This window comes from Sphaerodactylus townsendi, linkage group LG06 (genome assembly GCF_021028975.2).
Source record: "Sphaerodactylus townsendi isolate TG3544 linkage group LG06, MPM_Stown_v2.3, whole genome shotgun sequence".
Lineage (NCBI taxonomy): Eukaryota > Metazoa > Chordata > Lepidosauria > Squamata > Sphaerodactylidae > Sphaerodactylus > Sphaerodactylus townsendi.
In genome coordinates, this window is record NC_059430.1 from 5,981,505 (window position 1) to 6,000,153 (window position 18,649).

Consider the following 18,649-nt stretch of genomic DNA (forward strand, 5'->3'; position numbering starts at 1 on the left):
ACCCCCCCCCCCCCCCACCCCCCCCCCCCCCCACCCCCCCCCCCCCCCACCCCCCCCCCCCCCCACCCCCCCCCCCCCCCACCCCCCCCCCCCCCCACCCCCCCCCCCCCCCACCCCCCCCCCCCCCCACCCCCCCCCCCCCCCACCCCCCCCCCCCCCCACCCCCCCCCCCCCCCACCCCCCCCCCCCCCCACCCCCCCCCCCCCCCACCCCCCCCCCCCCCCACCCCCCCCCCCCCCCACCCCCCCCCCCCCCCACCCCCCCCCCCCCCCACCCCCCCCCCCCCCCACCCCCCCCCCCCCCCACCCCCCCCCCCCCCCACCCCCCCCCCCCCCCACCCCCCCCCCCCCCCACCCCCCCCCCCCCCCACCCCCCCCCCCCCCCACCCCCCCCCCCCCCCACCCCCCCCCCCCCCCACCCCCCCCCCCCCCCACCCCCCCCCCCCCCCACCCCCCCCCCCCCCCACCCCCCCCCCCCCCCACCCCCCCCCCCCCCCACCCCCCCCCCCCCCCACCCCCCCCCCCCCCCACCCCCCCCCCCCCCCACCCCCCCCCCCCCCCACCCCCCCCCCCCCCCACCCCCCCCCCCCCCCACCCCCCCCCCCCCCCACCCCCCCCCCCCCCCACCCCCCCCCCCCCCCACCCCCCCCCCCCCCCACCCCCCCCCCCCCCCACCCCCCCCCCCCCCCACCCCCCCCCCCCCCCACCCCCCCCCCCCCCCACCCCCCCCCCCCCCCACCCCCCCCCCCCCCCACCCCCCCCCCCCCCCACCCCCCCCCCCCCCCACCCCCCCCCCCCCCCACCCCCCCCCCCCCCCACCCCCCCCCCCCCCCACCCCCCCCCCCCCCCACCCCCCCCCCCCCCCACCCCCCCCCCCCCCCACCCCCCCCCCCCCCCACCCCCCCCCCCCCCCACCCCCCCCCCCCCCCACCCCCCCCCCCCCCCACCCCCCCCCCCCCCCACCCCCCCCCCCCCCCACCCCCCCCCCCCCCCACCCCCCCCCCCCCCCACCCCCCCCCCCCCCCACCCCCCCCCCCCCCCACCCCCCCCCCCCCCCACCCCCCCCCCCCCCCACCCCCCCCCCCCCCCACCCCCCCCCCCCCCCACCCCCCCCCCCCCCCACCCCCCCCCCCCCCCACCCCCCCCCCCCCCCACCCCCCCCCCCCCCCACCCCCCCCCCCCCCCACCCCCCCCCCCCCCCACCCCCCCCCCCCCCCACCCCCCCCCCCCCCCACCCCCCCCCCCCCCCACCCCCCCCCCCCCCCACCCCCCCCCCCCCCCACCCCCCCCCCCCCCCACCCCCCCCCCCCCCCACCCCCCCCCCCCCCCACCCCCCCCCCCCCCCACCCCCCCCCCCCCCCACCCCCCCCCCCCCCCACCCCCCCCCCCCCCCACCCCCCCCCCCCCCCACCCCCCCCCCCCCCCACCCCCCCCCCCCCCCACCCCCCCCCCCCCCCACCCCCCCCCCCCCCCACCCCCCCCCCCCCCCACCCCCCCCCCCCCCCACCCCCCCCCCCCCCCACCCCCCCCCCCCCCCACCCCCCCCCCCCCCCACCCCCCCCCCCCCCCACCCCCCCCCCCCCCCACCCCCCCCCCCCCCCACCCCCCCCCCCCCCCACCCCCCCCCCCCCCCACCCCCCCCCCCCCCCACCCCCCCCCCCCCCCACCCCCCCCCCCCCCCACCCCCCCCCCCCCCCACCCCCCCCCCCCCCCACCCCCCCCCCCCCCCACCCCCCCCCCCCCCCACCCCCCCCCCCCCCCACCCCCCCCCCCCCCCACCCCCCCCCCCCCCCACCCCCCCCCCCCCCCACCCCCCCCCCCCCCCACCCCCCCCCCCCCCCACCCCCCCCCCCCCCCACCCCCCCCCCCCCCCACCCCCCCCCCCCCCCACCCCCCCCCCCCCCCACCCCCCCCCCCCCCCACCCCCCCCCCCCCCCACCCCCCCCCCCCCCCACCCCCCCCCCCCCCCACCCCCCCCCCCCCCCACCCCCCCCCCCCCCCACCCCCCCCCCCCCCCACCCCCCCCCCCCCCCACCCCCCCCCCCCCCCACCCCCCCCCCCCCCCACCCCCCCCCCCCCCCACCCCCCCCCCCCCCCACCCCCCCCCCCCCCCACCCCCCCCCCCCCCCACCCCCCCCCCCCCCCACCCCCCCCCCCCCCCACCCCCCCCCCCCCCCACCCCCCCCCCCCCCCACCCCCCCCCCCCCCCACCCCCCCCCCCCCCCACCCCCCCCCCCCCCCACCCCCCCCCCCCCCCACCCCCCCCCCCCCCCACCCCCCCCCCCCCCCACCCCCCCCCCCCCCCACCCCCCCCCCCCCCCACCCCCCCCCCCCCCCACCCCCCCCCCCCCCCACCCCCCCCCCCCCCCACCCCCCCCCCCCCCCACCCCCCCCCCCCCCCACCCCCCCCCCCCCCCACCCCCCCCCCCCCCCACCCCCCCCCCCCCCCACCCCCCCCCCCCCCCACCCCCCCCCCCCCCCACCCCCCCCCCCCCCCACCCCCCCCCCCCCCCACCCCCCCCCCCCCCCACCCCCCCCCCCCCCCACCCCCCCCCCCCCCCACCCCCCCCCCCCCCCACCCCCCCCCCCCCCCACCCCCCCCCCCCCCCACCCCCCCCCCCCCCCACCCCCCCCCCCCCCCACCCCCCCCCCCCCCCACCCCCCCCCCCCCCCACCCCCCCCCCCCCCCACCCCCCCCCCCCCCCACCCCCCCCCCCCCCCACCCCCCCCCCCCCCCACCCCCCCCCCCCCCCACCCCCCCCCCCCCCCACCCCCCCCCCCCCCCACCCCCCCCCCCCCCCACCCCCCCCCCCCCCCACCCCCCCCCCCCCCCACCCCCCCCCCCCCCCACCCCCCCCCCCCCCCACCCCCCCCCCCCCCCACCCCCCCCCCCCCCCACCCCCCCCCCCCCCCACCCCCCCCCCCCCCCACCCCCCCCCCCCCCCACCCCCCCCCCCCCCCACCCCCCCCCCCCCCCACCCCCCCCCCCCCCCACCCCCCCCCCCCCCCACCCCCCCCCCCCCCCACCCCCCCCCCCCCCCACCCCCCCCCCCCCCCACCCCCCCCCCCCCCCACCCCCCCCCCCCCCCACCCCCCCCCCCCCCCACCCCCCCCCCCCCCCACCCCCCCCCCCCCCCACCCCCCCCCCCCCCCACCCCCCCCCCCCCCCACCCCCCCCCCCCCCCACCCCCCCCCCCCCCCACCCCCCCCCCCCCCCACCCCCCCCCCCCCCCACCCCCCCCCCCCCCCACCCCCCCCCCCCCCCACCCCCCCCCCCCCCCACCCCCCCCCCCCCCCACCCCCCCCCCCCCCCACCCCCCCCCCCCCCCACCCCCCCCCCCCCCCACCCCCCCCCCCCCCCACCCCCCCCCCCCCCCACCCCCCCCCCCCCCCACCCCCCCCCCCCCCCACCCCCCCCCCCCCCCACCCCCCCCCCCCCCCACCCCCCCCCCCCCCCACCCCCCCCCCCCCCCACCCCCCCCCCCCCCCACCCCCCCCCCCCCCCACCCCCCCCCCCCCCCACCCCCCCCCCCCCCCACCCCCCCCCCCCCCCACCCCCCCCCCCCCCCACCCCCCCCCCCCCCCACCCCCCCCCCCCCCCACCCCCCCCCCCCCCCACCCCCCCCCCCCCCCACCCCCCCCCCCCCCCACCCCCCCCCCCCCCCACCCCCCCCCCCCCCCACCCCCCCCCCCCCCCACCCCCCCCCCCCCCCACCCCCCCCCCCCCCCACCCCCCCCCCCCCCCACCCCCCCCCCCCCCCACCCCCCCCCCCCCCCACCCCCCCCCCCCCCCACCCCCCCCCCCCCCCACCCCCCCCCCCCCCCACCCCCCCCCCCCCCCACCCCCCCCCCCCCCCACCCCCCCCCCCCCCCACCCCCCCCCCCCCCCACCCCCCCCCCCCCCCACCCCCCCCCCCCCCCACCCCCCCCCCCCCCCACCCCCCCCCCCCCCCACCCCCCCCCCCCCCCACCCCCCCCCCCCCCCACCCCCCCCCCCCCCCACCCCCCCCCCCCCCCACCCCCCCCCCCCCCCACCCCCCCCCCCCCCCACCCCCCCCCCCCCCCACCCCCCCCCCCCCCCACCCCCCCCCCCCCCCACCCCCCCCCCCCCCCACCCCCCCCCCCCCCCACCCCCCCCCCCCCCCACCCCCCCCCCCCCCCACCCCCCCCCCCCCCCACCCCCCCCCCCCCCCACCCCCCCCCCCCCCCACCCCCCCCCCCCCCCACCCCCCCCCCCCCCCACCCCCCCCCCCCCCCACCCCCCCCCCCCCCCACCCCCCCCCCCCCCCACCCCCCCCCCCCCCCACCCCCCCCCCCCCCCACCCCCCCCCCCCCCCACCCCCCCCCCCCCCCACCCCCCCCCCCCCCCACCCCCCCCCCCCCCCACCCCCCCCCCCCCCCACCCCCCCCCCCCCCCACCCCCCCCCCCCCCCACCCCCCCCCCCCCCCACCCCCCCCCCCCCCCACCCCCCCCCCCCCCCACCCCCCCCCCCCCCCACCCCCCCCCCCCCCCACCCCCCCCCCCCCCCACCCCCCCCCCCCCCCACCCCCCCCCCCCCCCACCCCCCCCCCCCCCCACCCCCCCCCCCCCCCACCCCCCCCCCCCCCCACCCCCCCCCCCCCCCACCCCCCCCCCCCCCCACCCCCCCCCCCCCCCACCCCCCCCCCCCCCCACCCCCCCCCCCCCCCACCCCCCCCCCCCCCCACCCCCCCCCCCCCCCACCCCCCCCCCCCCCCACCCCCCCCCCCCCCCACCCCCCCCCCCCCCCACCCCCCCCCCCCCCCACCCCCCCCCCCCCCCACCCCCCCCCCCCCCCACCCCCCCCCCCCCCCACCCCCCCCCCCCCCCACCCCCCCCCCCCCCCACCCCCCCCCCCCCCCACCCCCCCCCCCCCCCACCCCCCCCCCCCCCCACCCCCCCCCCCCCCCACCCCCCCCCCCCCCCACCCCCCCCCCCCCCCACCCCCCCCCCCCCCCACCCCCCCCCCCCCCCACCCCCCCCCCCCCCCACCCCCCCCCCCCCCCACCCCCCCCCCCCCCCACCCCCCCCCCCCCCCACCCCCCCCCCCCCCCACCCCCCCCCCCCCCCACCCCCCCCCCCCCCCACCCCCCCCCCCCCCCACCCCCCCCCCCCCCCACCCCCCCCCCCCCCCACCCCCCCCCCCCCCCACCCCCCCCCCCCCCCACCCCCCCCCCCCCCCACCCCCCCCCCCCCCCACCCCCCCCCCCCCCCACCCCCCCCCCCCCCCACCCCCCCCCCCCCCCACCCCCCCCCCCCCCCACCCCCCCCCCCCCCCACCCCCCCCCCCCCCCACCCCCCCCCCCCCCCACCCCCCCCCCCCCCCACCCCCCCCCCCCCCCACCCCCCCCCCCCCCCACCCCCCCCCCCCCCCACCCCCCCCCCCCCCCACCCCCCCCCCCCCCCACCCCCCCCCCCCCCCACCCCCCCCCCCCCCCACCCCCCCCCCCCCCCACCCCCCCCCCCCCCCACCCCCCCCCCCCCCCACCCCCCCCCCCCCCCACCCCCCCCCCCCCCCACCCCCCCCCCCCCCCACCCCCCCCCCCCCCCACCCCCCCCCCCCCCCACCCCCCCCCCCCCCCACCCCCCCCCCCCCCCACCCCCCCCCCCCCCCACCCCCCCCCCCCCCCACCCCCCCCCCCCCCCACCCCCCCCCCCCCCCACCCCCCCCCCCCCCCACCCCCCCCCCCCCCCACCCCCCCCCCCCCCCACCCCCCCCCCCCCCCACCCCCCCCCCCCCCCACCCCCCCCCCCCCCCACCCCCCCCCCCCCCCACCCCCCCCCCCCCCCACCCCCCCCCCCCCCCACCCCCCCCCCCCCCCACCCCCCCCCCCCCCCACCCCCCCCCCCCCCCACCCCCCCCCCCCCCCACCCCCCCCCCCCCCCACCCCCCCCCCCCCCCACCCCCCCCCCCCCCCACCCCCCCCCCCCCCCACCCCCCCCCCCCCCCACCCCCCCCCCCCCCCACCCCCCCCCCCCCCCACCCCCCCCCCCCCCCACCCCCCCCCCCCCCCACCCCCCCCCCCCCCCACCCCCCCCCCCCCCCACCCCCCCCCCCCCCCACCCCCCCCCCCCCCCACCCCCCCCCCCCCCCACCCCCCCCCCCCCCCACCCCCCCCCCCCCCCACCCCCCCCCCCCCCCACCCCCCCCCCCCCCCACCCCCCCCCCCCCCCACCCCCCCCCCCCCCCACCCCCCCCCCCCCCCACCCCCCCCCCCCCCCACCCCCCCCCCCCCCCACCCCCCCCCCCCCCCACCCCCCCCCCCCCCCACCCCCCCCCCCCCCCACCCCCCCCCCCCCCCACCCCCCCCCCCCCCCACCCCCCCCCCCCCCCACCCCCCCCCCCCCCCACCCCCCCCCCCCCCCACCCCCCCCCCCCCCCACCCCCCCCCCCCCCCACCCCCCCCCCCCCCCACCCCCCCCCCCCCCCACCCCCCCCCCCCCCCACCCCCCCCCCCCCCCACCCCCCCCCCCCCCCACCCCCCCCCCCCCCCACCCCCCCCCCCCCCCACCCCCCCCCCCCCCCACCCCCCCCCCCCCCCACCCCCCCCCCCCCCCACCCCCCCCCCCCCCCACCCCCCCCCCCCCCCACCCCCCCCCCCCCCCACCCCCCCCCCCCCCCACCCCCCCCCCCCCCCACCCCCCCCCCCCCCCACCCCCCCCCCCCCCCACCCCCCCCCCCCCCCACCCCCCCCCCCCCCCACCCCCCCCCCCCCCCACCCCCCCCCCCCCCCACCCCCCCCCCCCCCCACCCCCCCCCCCCCCCACCCCCCCCCCCCCCCACCCCCCCCCCCCCCCACCCCCCCCCCCCCCCACCCCCCCCCCCCCCCACCCCCCCCCCCCCCCACCCCCCCCCCCCCCCACCCCCCCCCCCCCCCACCCCCCCCCCCCCCCACCCCCCCCCCCCCCCACCCCCCCCCCCCCCCACCCCCCCCCCCCCCCACCCCCCCCCCCCCCCACCCCCCCCCCCCCCCACCCCCCCCCCCCCCCACCCCCCCCCCCCCCCACCCCCCCCCCCCCCCACCCCCCCCCCCCCCCACCCCCCCCCCCCCCCACCCCCCCCCCCCCCCACCCCCCCCCCCCCCCACCCCCCCCCCCCCCCACCCCCCCCCCCCCCCACCCCCCCCCCCCCCCACCCCCCCCCCCCCCCACCCCCCCCCCCCCCCACCCCCCCCCCCCCCCACCCCCCCCCCCCCCCACCCCCCCCCCCCCCCACCCCCCCCCCCCCCCACCCCCCCCCCCCCCCACCCCCCCCCCCCCCCACCCCCCCCCCCCCCCACCCCCCCCCCCCCCCACCCCCCCCCCCCCCCACCCCCCCCCCCCCCCACCCCCCCCCCCCCCCACCCCCCCCCCCCCCCACCCCCCCCCCCCCCCACCCCCCCCCCCCCCCACCCCCCCCCCCCCCCACCCCCCCCCCCCCCCACCCCCCCCCCCCCCCACCCCCCCCCCCCCCCACCCCCCCCCCCCCCCACCCCCCCCCCCCCCCACCCCCCCCCCCCCCCACCCCCCCCCCCCCCCACCCCCCCCCCCCCCCACCCCCCCCCCCCCCCACCCCCCCCCCCCCCCACCCCCCCCCCCCCCCACCCCCCCCCCCCCCCACCCCCCCCCCCCCCCACCCCCCCCCCCCCCCACCCCCCCCCCCCCCCACCCCCCCCCCCCCCCACCCCCCCCCCCCCCCACCCCCCCCCCCCCCCACCCCCCCCCCCCCCCACCCCCCCCCCCCCCCACCCCCCCCCCCCCCCACCCCCCCCCCCCCCCACCCCCCCCCCCCCCCACCCCCCCCCCCCCCCACCCCCCCCCCCCCCCACCCCCCCCCCCCCCCACCCCCCCCCCCCCCCACCCCCCCCCCCCCCCACCCCCCCCCCCCCCCACCCCCCCCCCCCCCCACCCCCCCCCCCCCCCACCCCCCCCCCCCCCCACCCCCCCCCCCCCCCACCCCCCCCCCCCCCCACCCCCCCCCCCCCCCACCCCCCCCCCCCCCCACCCCCCCCCCCCCCCACCCCCCCCCCCCCCCACCCCCCCCCCCCCCCACCCCCCCCCCCCCCCACCCCCCCCCCCCCCCACCCCCCCCCCCCCCCACCCCCCCCCCCCCCCACCCCCCCCCCCCCCCACCCCCCCCCCCCCCCACCCCCCCCCCCCCCCACCCCCCCCCCCCCCCACCCCCCCCCCCCCCCACCCCCCCCCCCCCCCACCCCCCCCCCCCCCCACCCCCCCCCCCCCCCACCCCCCCCCCCCCCCACCCCCCCCCCCCCCCACCCCCCCCCCCCCCCACCCCCCCCCCCCCCCACCCCCCCCCCCCCCCACCCCCCCCAGCCTGCATCTGTGGCTGGCATCTTCAGAGGATCCTCTGAAGATGCCAGCCACAGATGCAGGCAAAACGTCAGGAGAGAATGCTGCTAGAACACGGCCATACAGCCCGGAAACCACACAGCACCCCAAACAATGGTTTCACAACCTGTAAGACCAGGCTCACCAATGTTTCACGGGATCTTACCACGCGGATTTATGCCTGACTATTTCCCCAATCTCTTATCCCCCTCCTTAAGACGTGCCTTTATGTGGGCCTGTCTCAACATATTCCCTTTGGCAGTCACGCGTGGAAGATACTTCAGCGTTCCATTTCAAGAGAGATGCCGCCAGTGCTTCAAATGCCAAACTGAAACGGCGGGTCACGTACTTCTCTATTGTATTCGCCACTGTCAGTTCCAGAGACTGTATACTGAACCACATTTAAACTCGAGTTGTGTACTGTCTGATCAATCTAAGCTCCCAAATGACCTTTGACCTCAACGCGCTAATCATGTAACAACGTTTTTAGCCTTAATTGCACCGAACAATTAGTCATTCTGTATGTACTGTTCAGTGTGCATTTTTATGAACTTTAATTTAACTTGTGCCTAATAAAGGTAGCTGAACTGAACTAGAAAATTATGTTGCTCTGCCATGATCCACACATTCGTTTTTAAAGGGATGTGTTCCTGCTTGTTGTTATCCATATTCTGAATCAATACTGTCTGCTCAGACTGGCAACAGCTCACCGGGGTCTCAGACAGGTAAAGGGCTTTCTTGTCTTCTATTACCTGATCCTGTAAACTGGAGATGCCAGGAATTGAACCAGGGAACTTTCATAGACTCATAGAGTTGGAAGATACCCCCAAGGGTCATTCAGTCCAACCCCCTGCAATGCAGGAACACACAATCAAAGCACTCCTGACAGACAGGTGGCCATCCAACCTTTGTTTAAAAACCTCCAAAGGATGAGACTCCACCACTCTCCGAGGCAGTGAATTCCACTGTCCAACAGCCCTGACGGTCAGGAAGTTCTTCCTAATGTTTAGGTGGAATCTTTTTTCCTTCACCTTGAACCTATTACTCCTGGTCTTACTCTCTGGAGCAGCAGAAAACAAGCTTGCTCCCTCACCAGCATGGCGTCCCTTCAAATATATTCCTATTATGTCACCTCTTCACCTTCTCTTCATCAAACGAAACGTACCCAGCTCCCGGAGTCTCTTCTTATAGGATGACAGGCTTCACTAACTTGGGGACTTCCCACTCATCCCAGGCCAGTCACAGGCCGGGGCGTAATGCCCATTGGGCAAGGTGGACAGCTGCCCAGGGCGCCACCTTGTGGGGGGGCATCAAAATGCAGGGTTCGTTTGGGGGTATTTTTAGTGGTTTTCCATTTCTGGCCTGCAGGGGGCGCAGTTTTTAGGCTAGCGGCACCAAAATTTCAGCGTATCATCGGGAGACTGTCCTTATGCTACTCCCCAAGTTTCGTGAGGTTTGGTTCAAGGAGTCCAAAGTTATGGACTCCCAAAGGGGGTGCCCCCATCCCCCCTTGTTTCCAATGGGAGCTAATAGGAGATGGGGGCTACAGTTTTGAGGGTCCATAACTTTGGCCCCCCTGAACCAAACCTCACCAAACCTGGGGCGTAGCATAAGGATAGTCTCCTGATGATACGCTGAAATTTTGGTGCTGATATGTCTAAAAATGCAACCCCTGCAGGCACCAATGTCCTGGTGCAAAAAAAAATTGGTCGTGATGGAGTGGCCGCCCATGGGGGGGGGGGGGGGGGGCATCCAACGCAGGTTTTGCCCAGGGCTACAGTTTACCTCGTTATGCCCCTGGTCACAGGCCTTGCTAGAACTGGGTTAAATAGCTCCTAGTACTCAGTCCATCTGGAAGACGACGATGACGTGAGACTCAGACACGCCCCGGCCCCCCTCCCCCTGCCCGCCACTCACATCGTTGGCCACTCCCGTGTGGACGAGATCGCGCAAGAACTTCATGACGCTGCAGTTGGCATCGCGGTGGTCCAGGGTGGTGGCGGCGATGGCCCACTGCAAGATGGGGAGGATGACCTGGCTGCGGAGCAACGTGATCGGGCTGCGCTGGATGAACCTGGGCAGAGAGAGAGAGGGCCAGACAGATTCAGTTTCGAACACAACTCCGAGAGCCTGTGCAAGGGTGGGGGGTAGTGAAAGGAGGACCACGAATTTATTTTGCAGCGGCCACCCTGATCAGCTGTTGGTCCCAATTCGAGTGGCCGGCACTGGTCACCTCGACACCGGAAACTTGCTCTGGCAATATCCCCATCAAGGGCCCGTACCCATTCTCCTAGAGCACAGGTGTCAAACTCACAGCCCTCCAGATGTTATGGACTACAGTTCCCATTATCCCCTGCCAGCATGATGCTGGCAGGGGATGGTGGGAACTGTAGTCCATAACATCTGGAGGGCCGCAAGTTTGACACCTATGTCCTAGAGCAGTGATTGCGAACCTTTTTGAGACCGAGTGCCCAAATTGCAACCCAAAACCCACTTATTTATCACAAAGTGCCAACACGGCAATTTAACCTAAATACTGAGGTTTTAGTTTAGAAAAAACAGTTGGCTCCGAGGCGTGCGTTACTCGGGAGTAAGCTTGGTGGTAGTCGGTGGCTTTGCTTTGAAGCAACCATGGAACTCTTCGAATCACAACCCTAGGAGGGTTTACTCAGAAGCAAGCCCCACTGCCAGCAACTGAGCTTACTCCCACGCTTTAGTTCTTTGCATGAAAATCAGTGGGGTTTAACAGGGTTACTGACACTGCTTCCCCAAAACTAGATCTTCGGTTTGATGCTAATAATCGAGCCCAGCGGCCCAGGTTAGCCTAGATGTGTTTGGAGGCACTCTGTTTGCACGTGCCCACAGAGAGGGCTCTGAGTGCCACCTCTGGCACCCGTGCCATAGGTTCGCCACCACTGTCCTAGAGGAAGCATGCTCCTGGTTCCCTCCCATTTCCAGCCCTGGGCCCAGCCTGGTGGAACTGTCATGATCCGTCACATTTTCAGCCCATTTCTGGTTCGATCCCGCCGTGTCTCCTGCTCGGGACATGGGGTCCTTTCTCTTCTCGTTCCCCCTCCCTCTTAATTATGTAATTATGTATTTAATTATGTAATTAATATTTTATGTAATTATGTAATTAATATTTAATTCGTGTAATTCGTGTAATTATGTAATTAGTGTAACATAGTATTGTCGAAGGCTTTCATCGTTAACATTATATATAATATAATAGAAGTTTTAGTTAGCTTGATGTTAAGTTTAGATTTGTATTGGCATCTTCAGAGACTGAAGATGCTGTTACAGATGCAGGCTAAACGGCCAGGGAGAGAATGCTGCTAGAACACGGCCATACAGCCCGGAAACCACACAGCACCCAAGTGTAACATAGTGTAATTATGTAATTGATATTTAAATTAAGTTTTAATGTATGTTTTAACCTTGTTGTAAACTGCCCTGAGCACTCAGGGGGAGGGCGGTATATAAAATTAATAAATAATAATAATAGCAATAATAGCAATAACAGCAATAATAGTGATAATAGTAATAGTAATAATAGTATTATTATTATTATTATTTATTAAATTTATAGGCCGCCTCATCCCCGAGGGATCGAGTAGTAGTAGTAGTAGTAGTAGTAGTAGTAGTAGTAGTAGTAGTAGTAGTAGTAGTAGTAGTAATAATAATAATAATAATAATAATAATAATAATAATAATAATAATAATAATAGTCCTAGATGCTTGGGAAGTGTCCGACGTGTGATACAATACAAAATCCAGCATATTGATCTTGTTTGCTGTGTATAACTGTTTTGTATCAATATAATAATAATAATAATAATAATAATAATAATAATAATAATAATAATAATAATAATAATAATAATAATAATTGCTGTGGTTGTGTTTTCTCACTCTTTGAACGTTTGCTTCCCGAACAATGCCATCAGCTCATTAGACACTTGCTGTTGTTGTTCTGTCAGTAGTGTGAAATGTGCGTTGTGTTGACCCTGGGGGAGGCTGTATCATCTCTGGAGTGTGGGATTGGAGGGGTGCCATCACCGAGAACTGGTAGGCAGGGGTGCTGTTGTGTGACGTGGAGCATGACGTGGGGTATAGCGGAGGGGGCGCTTTGCTCCTTCTGCTTTAGTTCTGGCAGCAGAAGTCTAAATGCTTATTCCTGATGCTGTTTCATAATAAAGGCATCGTCTGAACACAGAGTCTCGTTTTTGAACAGTGCAGGGGCACAACAGGAACACGCTGTCCAATGAGACCTGGGCCCTGCGGGATTTAATGCACTTTTGCAGGGCCTGCAAGACAGAGCTGCTCCATCAGGAGGTAAAGAGCTCGTGTCTCTAATCTGGAGGAACCGGGTTTGATTCCCAGCTCTGCCGCCTGAGCTGTGGAGGCTTCTCTGGGGAATTCAGATTAGCTTGGGCACTCCCACACACGCCAGCTGGGTGACCTTGGGCTACTCACAGCTTCTCGGAGCTCTCTCAGCCCCACCCACCTCACAGGGTGTTTGTTGTGAGGGGGGAAGGGCAAGGAGATTGTCAGCCCCTTTGAGTCTCCTGCAGGAGAGAAAGCGGGGATATAAATCCAAACTCTTTTTCTTCTTCTTCTAAGATTTAGTGGGGCTCAGTAAAAGTGGATCTTTTCTAGTAGACAGATGTATAGTTTTAAAAATTTTAAACTCATAGTGGATAATTATAGATTTGTATTTATTGCGTATATTTCATGTTGGACACAGCCCCGATCCTGAAAGGGTAGGGGTGGCGTAGGCATTCAATAAAACAAAATAGAATAAAACAAATGAAAGGGGCAGAGCGGGGCCTTCATAGGGGTGGCCTCTATGCTATGGAATACATCCCACCGCCCCAAAGGCCCAGGGGCACCCAATAGGATGCCTTATGGTGCCTGCCAACACTTTTCTCGGCAACTACCAAATATTCTGAGGAAGTAGGCGGGGTTTCTGCCCCACAAGGATTCTGACTGGCTGCGCAGATTGTCAAAAAATGTTGCTTTGGCAGCACTGCTGCTGCTACACCTTCTGGATCTTCACTGTGTGACTGACGCTGAACTGCCACAGCCTCGCATAATCAGCTCATTTCTGGTTCGATCCTTCCACGTCTCCCGGCCAGCATGTGGAATCCTTTTCCTCTCTTCTCCCCCCCCCCCCCCCCCCAAATATTACTGTGGTTGTACTTTCTTGCTCTCTGTTCTTTCGCTTCCCAGGCAAGGCCTGATCAGCTCTTGGGACACCTGCTGTTGTAGTTCTTGCAGTAGTGTGGAATGTAGATTGTTTTGACGCCAGGGGAGGCTGCCTTGCCTCTGGGCCGTGGGACTGGTGGGGCGCCGGCACCCCTCGGGAACTGGTAGGCAGGGGTGGTGTTGTACGACACAGGGCAGTGGTGGCGAACCTTTGGCACTCCAGACGTTATGGACTACAATTCCCATCAGCCCCTGCCAGCACAGCCAATTGGCTGATGGGATTTGTAGTTCATGAACATCTGGAAAGCCGCAGGTTGCAGACCCCTGATCTATAACCATCTGCTGTATTTATTGGCGTTAAATATTTTTGTTGCACTGTCGAAGGCTTTCACGGTTGGAATCACTAACTCGATGACTGCAGCAGGTTTTCTTTTGAGGCTAGGTAACAGAACTTTTTCCTGTTTTAAGTAAAACATTCTAGGATGCTTATCTGAACCAAGCAGAGTTGCCAACTCCAGGTGGGGAAATGCCTGGAGATTTGGGAGAGGATTCTGAGGGGGAGGTTAGGGCAGGGGTCTGCAACCTGCGGCTCTCCAGATGTTCATGAGCTACAATTCCCATCAGCCCCTGCCAGCATGGCCAATTGGCAGGGGCTGATGGGATCTGTGGTCCATGAACATCTGGAGAGCCACAGGTTGCAGACCCTGGGCTAGGGGACGAGAAGGAGCTAGGCAGGGTACAGAGCCAGAGAGTCAACCCTCCAAAGCAGCCAACTTCTCCAGGGGAACCGACTGGTGATCAGCTGTAATTCCAGGAGATCTCCAGGCTCTGCCTGAAAGCTGGCAACTCTACCAACAAGCTACAATTAGGGGGGCCTTTGGGATGCAAAAGGGGTCGGGTGGGGAAATCCAGTATGGTATAAACAGCACAGAGGTCTACATCAGGGGTGTCCAACTCTGGCGCGTCAGATGTTCATGGGCTACAATTCCCATGCACTCAGAGTACAGACATCAATTGGCCATGCCAGCAGGGGCTGGTGGGAATTGTAGTCCATGAACATCTGGAGGGCCAAAGGTTCGCCACCACGGACCTAGGGGCATGACGTGGGGTATAACGGAGGGCGCTTGACTGCTTTAGGTCTGGCAATAGAAGTCTAACTGCTTATTCCTGATGCTGCTTCATAATAAAGGCATCGTCTGAACACAGAGCCTTGGTACTGAACAGTCCAGCAGCACAACACAGCCATTTCTATGGTAGCCATTTTGCAGCTGCACCGCCCCCCTGCCCCCTGCCCCCCCTCAGAATTCCAAAGGTGCCCACAGGTTGAAAGAGGCGGGGATCCCACTCTAGAACAGCGTTGGCAGGGCGGTGGACCAGATCAACGGTCTTCCTTCTTGGCACGGCCGGCAGGTTAACAGAGAGGCTCACGGAAGGGAAGGCAAAGCCATTGGGAGGAGGACTGGCTGTCCTCTGTTGTGCACCAGCCTGGCACGTGCCAAGCCAAGAGCTGGCACAGGGTTTGCGTACCTCGTTGCCAGCCGGAAGAGGTCGTCCACAGTGTCAGGGTGGTTCTGGAGGCCATTCGGTTGCTCGATGAGCCGGAATGTGGGGACGCACAAGGCCTAGGATAAGGGGCAGACGCAGCATTTAGCAACTTGGTACAAAATACAGTCACACCTATATACACTAGGACACGGTTGCCCTGCCAGCAGGGGCTGGTGGGAATTGTAGTCCACGAACATCTGAAGCGCCAGAGTTGGACACCCTTATACGAGGATCTGACCACCTCACCCAGAGCAGCAGTGGTGTAGGAGGATAAGAGCTCGTGTATCTAATCTGGAGGAACCGGGTTTGATTCCCAGCTCTGCCGCCTGAGCTGTGGAGGCTTCTCTGGGGAATTCAGATTAGCCCGGGCACTCCCACACACGCCAGCTGGGTGACCTTGGGCTAGTCACCGTTCTTCGGAGCTCTCTCAGCCCCGCCTACCTCACAGGGTGTTTGTGGTGAGGGGGGAAGGGCAAGGAGATTGTCAGCCCCTTTGAGTCTCCTTACAGGAGAGAAAGGGGGGGATATAAATCCAAACTCTTCTTCTTCTACTTTCCAAACTTAAGAACACAAGAGTGCTGCTAGATCAGCCCATCCAGCCAAGCATCCTGTCTGCCACAGTGGTTAGCTAGTCCTTCAGGAAGGCAAACAGCTGGGCCTAGAGGCCGGAGCAGCAAGGGAGGAACCCTTGCAAACGCCGACTAATAAAGAAGCTACCGCTGGCTTCATCATTTCCCTGGAATGCCCCTCTGGCACGCTCGGAGAAGACCCCTGGAGCAGCAGGTGAGGGGCCAATTCCACCTACTCCTGGAAGCATTGCCTCCAGAAAGCAGCCCCTGCCGACAGCCCTCTTCCATCCCGTATTCATCCACCAGGATACTCCCCAGGTAGAGGAAACAGGAATGCTGGTGCTCCTGGTAGACGCCCACCATCTGCCGAGGAAAGCAGGCGTGAGTCGGAGGAGCGATATCGCGGGGAGTTCCCGCCCTCCCCACCCAGCTGTGCTGCTGCTTCCAAAACCAATGAGTTCCGGCAGACTCATAAGCGCTGGAAATATGCCAATCTAAGAGCCACAGGACAGACTAGGGGTTTCCAACATGGTGCCCATTGGCACCCAGGCTCTCACCAGCAGCAGTGGCGTAGGAGGTTGAGAGCTCGTGTATCAGAGCCCTTCGGGGACGGGGCGGGATAGAAATTTAAAGTATAAATAAATAAATAAATCTAATCTGGAGGAACCGGGTTTGATTCCCCGCTCTGCCGCCTGAGCTGTGGAGGCTTCTCTGGGGAATTCAGATTAGCCTGTGCCCTCCCACACATGCCAGATGGGTGACCTTGGGCTAGTCACAGCTTCTCGGAGCTCTCTCAGCCCCACCCGCCTCACAGGGTGTTTGTTGTGAGGGGGGAAGGGCAAGGAGATTGTCAGCCCCTTTGAGTCTCCTGCAGGAGAGAAAGGGGGGATATAAATCCAAACTCTTCTTCTTCTTCTTCTTCAATACCTTCCCCAGTGCCTGCCAAGTGTTTTTAGAAGTATTGGAGTCAGGTGCTTCTGACTGGACACTGGAGCTGTGATTGGCTATGCAATTTTTTTTTACAAATGTTGCTCTGGCAGCAGCTGCCAACCACAGGTGAAGGCTCTTCACTGTTTGACTGAAGGTCAACCATGGCAGCCATTTCCGTGGTGTGACGAATGCCCTTATAACGCATTCAGTTTCCAGGGTGAGAGTCTGCCCTGAAGGGGTTAAGCCCTAGCCAGCCCTGATTGGTTAGAGAGAAAATGGCAAGAATATAAATAGAGTCAGCCAGAGTGCTGAGGGCTCTTTGCCTTTTTGGCTCTTTTGCCTTTTGGCTCTTTTTGGGTTCTTTGGCTTTTTGTCTTTTGGCTTTTGTGCCTTAGGGTACGTTTTGGCAGAGTGAGCAGATCAAGCCGAGATCTGTCACTGCTGTTGGTCTGACAGGAGTCAGACAGTGTACTCTGTAGCTGAGGAAGCTAATCAGAGACATCAGGAAGCCCTGAGTCTGGTGGAGAGTGAACCGCCACTCAGGTGTTTTGAGGGAAAACCTCTGATGAGACGAAAGTCTGTCCTCCACAATACAACCCCAGTCTTGGGAGGCCCAGTCCAGTGGCAGTGTGGCCAGTTTGGATGGTGGGAGAGGGAGGCTTGTGTGCCAGAATCCCACAGGGCAGAGACTGGGGTGTGTTGGTTTAGTGGCTAGGTACAGTGGACTACTGTCTGACAGAGGAGGGAGTGTGAACCTCTAAAGAAAAATCTTTTACTGAAGAAAAATCTTTCCTAAGTGACACTTGCGAGTGTCTGTGACTGTTTTGCAACTGAAGTGCCAACAACATCTGTGAAACCACCAAGCTTTAAAATCCTCTCAAGTTACCTGAGAAGCCTACATCTAAGCCAGTAATAAACGTTCAAGTTTTGGTCAAGTTACATCTGTTCCAGTTTATTTTGTCTGTGTGTGTGTTCCCAGTAAGACTGGTGTCCAGTTAATCAGTGTATGGGCTTTAGTACGGATTGGTGGCAGCGAAAAAAAACAAATTAATTATTAGGAAGGTTGCTAAAACAACTACCGGGAATCCTTTCCTACACCAGAAGCTAGCGGCCTCCCGTTACATGTGGCTGCCCCCACCCCGACGTCTCAAGATTCTGAAGGCGCCCGCTAGCAGGCCCAGCCATGAAATCTAAGCAGGCCGCCCCTTCCAACAGCAAAATCTATTTCTGAGAGCCGGTGTAGTCGTTATTGGTCTAGGACCCGGGTTCAAACCTTCATGCGCTGGGTAGTCCTGGGCCAGCCACATACACTCAGCCTAGCCTACCTCGCAGGGTTATCATGAGGATAACATGGAGGAGACGAGAACAAGGCGAACCACTGTGACTCCCCGCTGAGGAGGAAGGAGCGGTAGAAACGAAGTTTAAAAAGTTTGTAAATTATGACCACCTCGACGGAGCTGCCCCTTTTTGGCCTCCCCCTGCTCACTGCCCTGCGACGTTTACCTGCGTGACCAGCGGCTGCAGGAGAGCTGCCGAGCCTTTCCCGACGCAGCGGACGGCGAAGCGCAGGCAACGGCAGCAGCGCTCCACGATGCGGTTATCGGCACGGTGTTTGTTCAGGGTCTCTGACAGGACTGGCCAGATCTAGGTAGAAGGATTACGGAGACTGAACGACGGGCGAAGACCAAGGGGCTGCGGGGAACCGTCCCCCAAAAGGGCTCCAAGATGTCCCCACCCACCCCCGATCCGACCCCGGCTGCCCCGCACCACGGGAACGGCCTCTCTGCAGTGCGGCAGAGAACAGGAATCTGCCACTAACCAGACTGCAAAGCCTGACATAGTGAGGCACTGAAATCAGAGCTAGCCTCACAGAAACGCTCCGGAACCAGCATCTGGACCACCCTGCCAGCCAACGGGTCTCAAATGGTGAATCAGGATTGGGGAGAAACAGGCAAGCTGGGTGGGGCAGCTGTGGGAGGCACATTTAGGCGCATAAAGTGTGAAATCACCATGCAATATTGCCTGTCCTTTAGCAGTGTTTCCATATATCC

The 18,649-nt window shown here is 69.7% G+C and overlaps 1 protein-coding gene across 1 annotated transcript in view; it reads right to left on the reverse strand.

The window, feature by feature from the left end:
• The window catches only part of TNPO3 (transportin 3), a 75,646-nt gene that overhangs the window by 9,927 nt on the left and 47,070 nt on the right, over positions 1 to 18,649 (reverse strand). Inside the window, 4 exon segments of the mRNA XM_048501465.1 lie at positions 10,216 to 10,420; positions 15,082 to 15,176; positions 15,915 to 16,031; positions 18,102 to 18,242. Coding sequence (XP_048357422.1) covers positions 10,216 to 10,420; positions 15,082 to 15,176; positions 15,915 to 16,031; positions 18,102 to 18,242 — 558 coding nt within the window.